Here is a 7,726-nt window from a genome sequence, read left to right as displayed (position 1 = left end):
GCTTTGACCAGGGTTTGAACCCAGGTGTTGCGGAGTGGAAGCGCGCACTGCTTACCACTACACCACAGCGGCCGATATGTATGCATACAATAAAAGTTGGCTCTTTATTTCTGGGCTGGGATCCCGTCGTGCCGAGCCGCGCCGGGCCGTGCCCCACTAAAATTCTTAACGTGCGGGCTCGTGCGTGTTTTTGAAAGTTGATTTTACACTCGTGCTGGGCCGGGTCTGAAAATTTAGACCCATGCCCATCTCTTTTCCAAACTATGTAAATTTTCATAAACAATTTCAATCCTTAATTATTCTTCTTAAAAAAAATTTGACTAGGCATGCAGTTTTGCATAATATTTTTTCTTAAAAGAAGTAAAATTTTCGGCAACATAGAAATTTTCAAAATCGGATATCAAATAAGAGCGTGCTTAATACAACGCAGAAACAACAGAGAGATAATTGCTATAATTTGAAATTTAATTTATTCACATTGATATTTTCTTAATGATAAAAAATAAATACAGCAATTATGATAAAATAAATATATATATGTAGCCAGGAACTATACAGTTTTTTTTTATGTGAAGCAGTGATGAAACGGGTCAGAAAACAATTATTCTTAACCCCGGGCAGTTGCGGCAACATTGGCGGCCTGCTGCGCCACGCCAAGTCCTTGGATGGTGGCATCTCTTGTGTGTTGACCAACACGCTCCTGTTCGGAAAGGAAATTTTACAATAGTAAGTACATATGTACATAATAGGCTATGAATGCTTCTGTGTAAATCACTTACGATTTTCTTGCCGATCTTCTTTAGCCAACCCGCTTCTGTTTGCCCTGCGAAAATAGCGATCAAAACGGCAAAGAAGATGAAGACTTTATTGAAGTTCATTTTGATTGTGTTTTTTGTTTCTTGTCTACTGCAATGTAATACTTTACAACTTAGCTCGATAGCTGTTTAGCGGCGACTATTGTCTTTACTGGGGACGTTCCAAACGCTTTTGATGATGAGAGATTGACGGCAGGGGCTTTTATAGCGAGAACTACTTCGATTGGTGACGGCCTCTGCATTTCCTTCATTATACGGGGGATCACTGGCATCCATCATCATCAATGTATGTACATATGTACATACGTATGTGTTCGTATGCATCACTTTGCTGATAAGGTGACAGTATTAAATAATTTCATTTGCTTTACTTAACTCGGGGATTTTAAACTTCTTAAGAGTGCAATATCTTGTGTTGTGTTGTCTCTTAGAAACTACTACAGGCATACATAATAAACACACCGACATGGATATATGTATATAAACGCTCTTTACCAAAGAAGTGGTTTTCCACCAAAATTCTAGGAAAATTGGGATGGCTATATCACATATGGATATATCACATATGTGTATCTCAAAACCTACTTCATCGATCTCAACCAAATTTCGTATACGTAGGCTTCTTAAGCGCCGTATTGAAAGTTTTTGAAATCGGACACGGAAATCGCACGCTCCACCAACATAACGGTAGTTTTAAAAAACTCAAAGCTAGCTATATTTTATGGGGAGTAGGTTTTGCACAATGTGTATACCAAATTTGGGCGATTGTATACATCAATTTTGATCAAATATTGATAAATTCCTGCTCAAAAATCTGAAAGTCCGGTACATCTGTATATGTATGTATATAAATGTGAATGTCTGTTTGTTTATTACCTTATAACTTCGAACCGCGGCACGGAATCGCATGAAACTTTGCGCACTTATTTGCTTTTACCCCGGAAAGGTTATAGGCATAGAGAAATATGGACATTACTGGAAAGAGGGGCGTGGCACCTCCCATACTGACTAAAATTATCATGTTGTATATCTCTTGAAATATTTGTGGTAGTATACTGGAACTTGGTGCCGATATAAAAGAAATTATTTCCATACTCATGGGAAAATATGGGCGGTTTTGCAAAAGGGGCCATGGCACCTCCCATAGGCGTTAATTATTAAAACAGCTCTAACTTCGGAACCGTAAGTCACATGAACTTGAAATTTGGTAGAAGCTTATCTTAAGGTATATATAAATGAGTTGGTAAAAGGGGGCGTGGCAGATAAGATAGGCGTGGAATTTTTTGTCAGTCATACCTTCGGAACCATAAGTCACATGAGCTGGAAATTTGGTATGCAGACATATCTATGGTAGGTGCTTATAGTAAGGTATGTATATATATAAATGAGACGGTGTAAGGAGGCAGAAAATCCCGAAGGCGTGGAATATTTTACCGTTATAACTGGTTATGCCTGGAATTTTTTATCAGCCATATCTTCGGAACCACAAGTCACAAGACCCCTTCAATTTCTTCTGACATGGGGTGAAGCTAGTAAACAATATACGTATTTAATAAAAGTCGCCTAACTTCGAGAATTTTTATTTTTATATAGTACTACATAATTTGAAACTGTGGAAATTGTCGATGATCAAAATTCAAAAAATTAAGAGAAATATGGGTTTTTTTTTATTTTACCCGATAAAAAATCCCATCAAGCCAAGTCGACAATAGATTATTATATACCATTTTAAAGGCCTATATGTCCTTGAAATCGAATCAAAAGTAGTCATTCAAAAACTCATTAAGCTACAAAATAGTATTTTCTGACCTAAATCGACAGGTCGCGACCTCTAAGTGACCTTTAAAAAATCTATAAAAATAGGTAATAATATTTCTCATAAAAACGAATAAAATTAGGGGGTAGCGGGGCACCCTACTGTACATATGTATATATCCATGTCGGTGTGTTTGTTATGTATGCCTGTAGTAGTTTCTAAGAGACAACACAATACAAGATATTGCACTCTTAAGAAGTTTAAAATCCCCGAGTTAAGTAAAGCAAATGAAATTATTTAATACTGTCACCTTATCAGCTAAGTGATGCATACGAACGCATACGTATGTATGTACATACATACATTGATGATGATGGATGCCAGTGATCCCCCGTATAATGAAGGAAATGCAGAGGCCGTCACCAATCGAAGTAGTTCTCGCTATAAAAGCCCCTGCCGTCAATCTCTCATCATCAAAAACGTTTGGAACGACCCCAGTAAAGACAATAGTCGCCGCTCATCAGCTATACATTGCAGTAGACAAGAAACAAAAAACAACAATCAAAATGAACTTCAATAAAGTCTTCATCTTCTTTGCTGTTTTGATCGCTATTTTCGCAGGGCAAACAGAAGCGGGTTGGCTAAAGAAGATCGGCAAGAAAATCGTAAGTTTTTACACAGAAATATTCATAGCATATATATTTTTTTGTTGGATTAAGTGCATATGTACTTACTATTGTAAAATTTCCTTTCCGAACAGGAACGCGTTGGTCAACACACAAGGGATGCCACCATTCAGGGACTTGGCGTGGCGCAGCAGGCCGCCAATGTTGCCGCAACTGCCCGGGGTTAAGAATAGTTGTTTTCTGGCCCATTTAATCACTGCTTCACATAAAAAAACTTTATAGTTCCTGGCTACATATATATATTTATTTTATCATAATTGCTGTATTTATTTTTTAACTTTAAGAAAATATCAATGTGAATAAATTAAATTTCAAATTATAGCAATTATCTCTCTGTTGTTTCTGCGTTGTATTAAGCACTATATAGATAGCTAAATCGCGTTTTTTGCTATAACGTTCTTATTTGATATCCGATTTTAAAAGTTTTTATGTCGCCGAAAAGGTCTCTCTGAGGTCTGCAAATGGCTATTAAAAATGTTTGTCCTTCAAAACCGTTTTGACCTGCACGTTCGAATAGTTTTTAAATGCTATCCCCAGATTTTTATTTTTGTTCCATAAATCTAAAGTTCTCTATGACGACCTTGCTTAAAAACCAGGGCCGGCCGCAGGATTTCTCTTTGTGGAAAGGCATTCGTAACAACTAAGAATATCATTGTTTTATTTAGAGTATTCAGCATATTTTATAGATAACAATTTTTTAATACTGAGTCAACATTAACATATATTGCGATGAACATTGAGAAAAGCTAGCCCATTGTGCTCGTTCTATGCCCATGACTGCACATTAGCCTGCGCCTTAGTGGTATGGAGAAATTTTTTTGTTAAGCTACAAAGCAAGACTCGTAGAAATTTTTCTTTGATCATAAAAATGTGTCCTGGTGGTCAAAATGTGGTCAAAATTACCTATAAGTAAGTGGGAGATTTAATATAATATAATGGCCCTCCCGATGTAAAATATGGCTAACCTATTTTTAAACCTCCCCAAACTTTAAAGTGATTGAGGTTTTTTCCACGTAAAATCACAATTTTCTAAGAATTCAGAATTTAAATTATAGCCAAGTAAATTTAGATTAAATTGGTGCGAAAAAAATGTGTAGTAACGAACTTGTGATGCAGTTTACTTCCATTTCACACGTAGAACATGGATCCACAGTATCGCCCCTAAATTTCATACCGGAACAGTCCGCTATCTTTGGTTTTAGCTTGTTTTTGGGTTAGGGTTTTTTATATACAAACTTAAAAAAAAAATATAAATTTTTTATTGTAAATAATTAGCAAGTAGCATTGTCACGGTTTTCGCCATTTTTCAACAATTTCTGATAAAAATGCGTACCATATTCAAATGCCAAAGTTGTAGGAAACTTTTCTCTTTTAGTGTTGGGTTCCCCGGTGGCACGAAATTTGTAAAGCAAAATCTAATATACGGTTAGTTTAGATGCCATATTTGAGACGCCACACAGTGGTCGGAGAAGCCATGCTTTACGCGGAAAATTGAAGGGCTGTTACGATTATAATAAAGCTTCGGGATCGTAGTATTGTTGTAGTGCTAAATCCGAATATGACGGTTGAGAGCTGTCAAATCAACTGACAATTTCTCTAAAATTAAGAAAATATTTTTAATAATACGACTCTGTCAAATTAAAACCTTGACAGTTGACAGCTTTGAATTAAAACTTTGAGAGTTGACAGCTGTCAAATAATCTGTTCATTTTTCTAAAAATAAGCTTATATTTTTTAAAGATGCTACTGATAAGAGTTTTAGAAACGCTAGTCATGAATTTACGTTAAATTAAAACCTTCAGAGTTTACAGCTGTCGAAGGGGCTGTCAATTTCTCTAGAAATAAGCAAAATTTCCCAGGAATTAAACATACTATATTTTAAGGCTTACTGATATCCAGTTCTGTATCACACTCAAACTTTTTCGGTTGACAACCATCAAATCAACTGTCATTTTAAGTTGAGTAACACAATACATATATTTGTTTGGTAAAATTTGATTTATCAAATACGAGGGGACATATCTAAAATGAGTTTATGATCAAATTATGAAATAATAACAGTAATTATATTTATAAATTGGTGATAGTTGGGGCCGTCAGCTATATGATCAATCCAAACAATTTGATCTAGGCCCCAACAGGTTTTTTTTAAGGTTTTTTAAGATTTCTTTTTTCAGTTTTCTTATTTTTAAATAAAAGTTCTGAACTTTTGGAAATTTCGGACGCCATATTGGATTTTGCATTTTTACTTTTCAAAAACTAGTTTGAAAGTTGTAATGAGCGAACTCAAAACCTCTAAATACCAAATTTCATGAAAATTCAGTAATTTTTGAAATTCTTGAATTTTTGAAAATTTACTTCAGCTTTGTTAAAACACATCTTATAAATGATATGATGCTAAATGCTAAATATAGAATAAATTACATTAATCTAGTATATTTTAATACATTTTATTTATTCGGGAAAACTGCTGAAGTTGGTCTAGTGCGACTTTTGTTTTCGTAGTTCCTTAAAGGGACCTTTGCATTAGTTTTTGGTAAGGGAGTGAAAAGAAAATATTTCTTGAAAAACAAGCCGTGTTATTAAGGTATTGATAATTTAGCAAGCAAGTTTTATTATGTAATACTTCATACGAAATCATCATTTTCCATGTTCCCAGCAATTACTGTTATAATTGAAAGTTTCCATAAACAAATTGTTAAGAAAGTTATCAACTCATAACTGTTAGAACGTGTCATAATCGATATCGTTGAATTAACCGGATTCAATGGCTTTTTCAGCAGATATTATTGAAAGTACTAATCAGTTTTGAGTTCGTTGGACATTTCTAAATAAGAATAGCTTTATTTTGGGTAATTTATTGCAGTTTTAAAATATGCCTTTTTCGCGTAAAACGTGGTTTCTCCGAACCACTGTGCGCCATGTTGTATTTTTTAAAAGACCTCCCAAAAAGAACCCAATAACTTAAAAGATGGGTAGGTTTAAAAATACTGTAGCTATTTTTGACATCGGGGGCATAATTTAGGGGGGGGGGCGGGCGAGATTTTTTTAATGTAAATTTTATTAGGAATGTTAAAATATAGCTATTAAAATTTATAATAATTTACCTCATTAATTTTTCTCTTTTTAACCGACTTAAAAAACAGGCTATCAATTCATCGGAATATTTTTGGGAGTTTTGCATTGTAGCACAAAGTTGCAAAATAAGGCGCCGTCTACGAAAAATCCTACCATGTGCCACAATCATATATTTTTCCTAATTGCAAATTTTTGCCGGCAAAATTCTGTCCAAGAACAAGTCTTTCTACTTGTGATTTATGTAAATAAAACATGTGCAATTTAGTTGAAATAGTTTAGCCGTTTTAGGCCGTTTTTTTTTTGCCAATTTAGCCGGTTGGTCCAAAAAGTTCTGGCTACACTGATTGTTATTGGAAGTCCACAGTTTTCCGAGCGAAAAGTATTGATTCAAGAATTCCATACCATTTCTACGAAAAGTTGTTTTTTTGCAATACAAAATACGTGGTGAACTTTGAGCGCTTTCTAAATATTTTTTGATTGCAAACTATAAAAATTGGCATATATTTTTTCGATATACAACAATCCTAGGGGGTTAGAGCATAAAAATTCCGACTTTTCTTATTTTGGGCCACCTTAATGTGCATACATATACATAAGTACATGTGTATGTGTTTAAATTACAAAATTTCTTAAATTCTAGTTGAATTTGTTGTTTTTTTTTAAATATGGGAAACCTCCTAAATGTAGCTAAGAAAGCCTTTTTAAAACCAATACGAGAAATACCAATATTGTAATAATTTATGTTACTTTTAAATACATAATTTCGATTTAATTTTTTAAATATGGCAACTCTTTAAAAAAAAAAATAAAATAAAACATTAGCTGCGATCCCGTACGAGTCCGGACTAGTCAGAAATAGTCAGAATTTACTGGAAATCGATCCCGTACTCGGTTCTCTGACTATTGAGAGGACAAAAAAGAGAGCAAATACGGTTCTCTCTCTGTCAGAAGTTACCAGTTTTGGTCCGAGAATTTTTTGCTGGTAAATTCTGGTAAATGTGTCAAACAATCAGCTGCAGAGTGTTTGGCAACCAAATTGTAAACAAAAGAGAGTGCACTCTGCTAATTCATGTTGAAAAGTATTTAATTACTTGTTTAAGTGGATTCTAATGAATTAGAAAGTATTTTTGGTTATTTACATGTGTGAGCTGAGTGTGTTTACATACAAAATAAGCAAAAATTTACAACCAAAATTTGGAGCTTATGTTGAAGTTGACAGAAGTTACCATGTTTTACTAGAAAGCGATCCCGTACTTTTCAATGTTACTCTCTCGCTCTGAGCGAATTTTTATTTTTTGACAGTTTTACTAGTCCGAGTCCGAGGAATACGGGATTGCACCTCTTATTGCATGTCTACAGCACAATCCCTTCAATTTGGTATCTCATTTTTG

General features: G+C 34.4%; 2 protein-coding genes across 2 annotated transcripts; one reads left to right on the top strand and one right to left on the bottom strand.

Annotated features, from left to right (window-relative positions):
* Positions 1-569: 569 nt before the first annotated feature.
* LOC108363787 (sarcotoxin-1C-like) lies at positions 570-1,001 on the bottom strand. Its single transcript, XM_017617263.1, has 2 exons — positions 780-1,001; positions 570-700 (listed from the first exon to the last, which is right to left on the bottom strand). Exons 1-2 carry the CDS (start codon positions 876-878, stop codon positions 608-610), a joined length of 192 nt encoding a protein of 63 aa, XP_017472752.1. The 5' UTR covers positions 879-1,001; the 3' UTR covers positions 570-607.
* Positions 1,002-3,044: 2,043 nt separating this feature from the next.
* LOC108363793 (sarcotoxin-1C-like) lies at positions 3,045-3,582 on the top strand. The gene is made up of 2 exons (XM_017617276.1): positions 3,045-3,236; positions 3,332-3,582. Exons 1-2 carry the CDS (start codon positions 3,138-3,140, stop codon positions 3,422-3,424), a joined length of 192 nt encoding a protein of 63 aa, XP_017472765.1. The 5' UTR covers positions 3,045-3,137; the 3' UTR covers positions 3,425-3,582.
* Positions 3,583-7,726: the final 4,144 nt, after the last annotated feature.

Source organism: Rhagoletis zephyria, unplaced genomic scaffold, assembly GCF_001687245.7.
Source record: "Rhagoletis zephyria isolate East Lansing unplaced genomic scaffold, Rhagoletis_zephyria_1.1 Rzeph_scaffold_01376, whole genome shotgun sequence".
NCBI classification, from domain to species: Eukaryota; Metazoa; Arthropoda; class Insecta; order Diptera; family Tephritidae; genus Rhagoletis; species Rhagoletis zephyria.
Note: the sequence above shows the minus strand (reverse complement) of the source record. Positions and strands in the feature narration are given on the sequence as shown.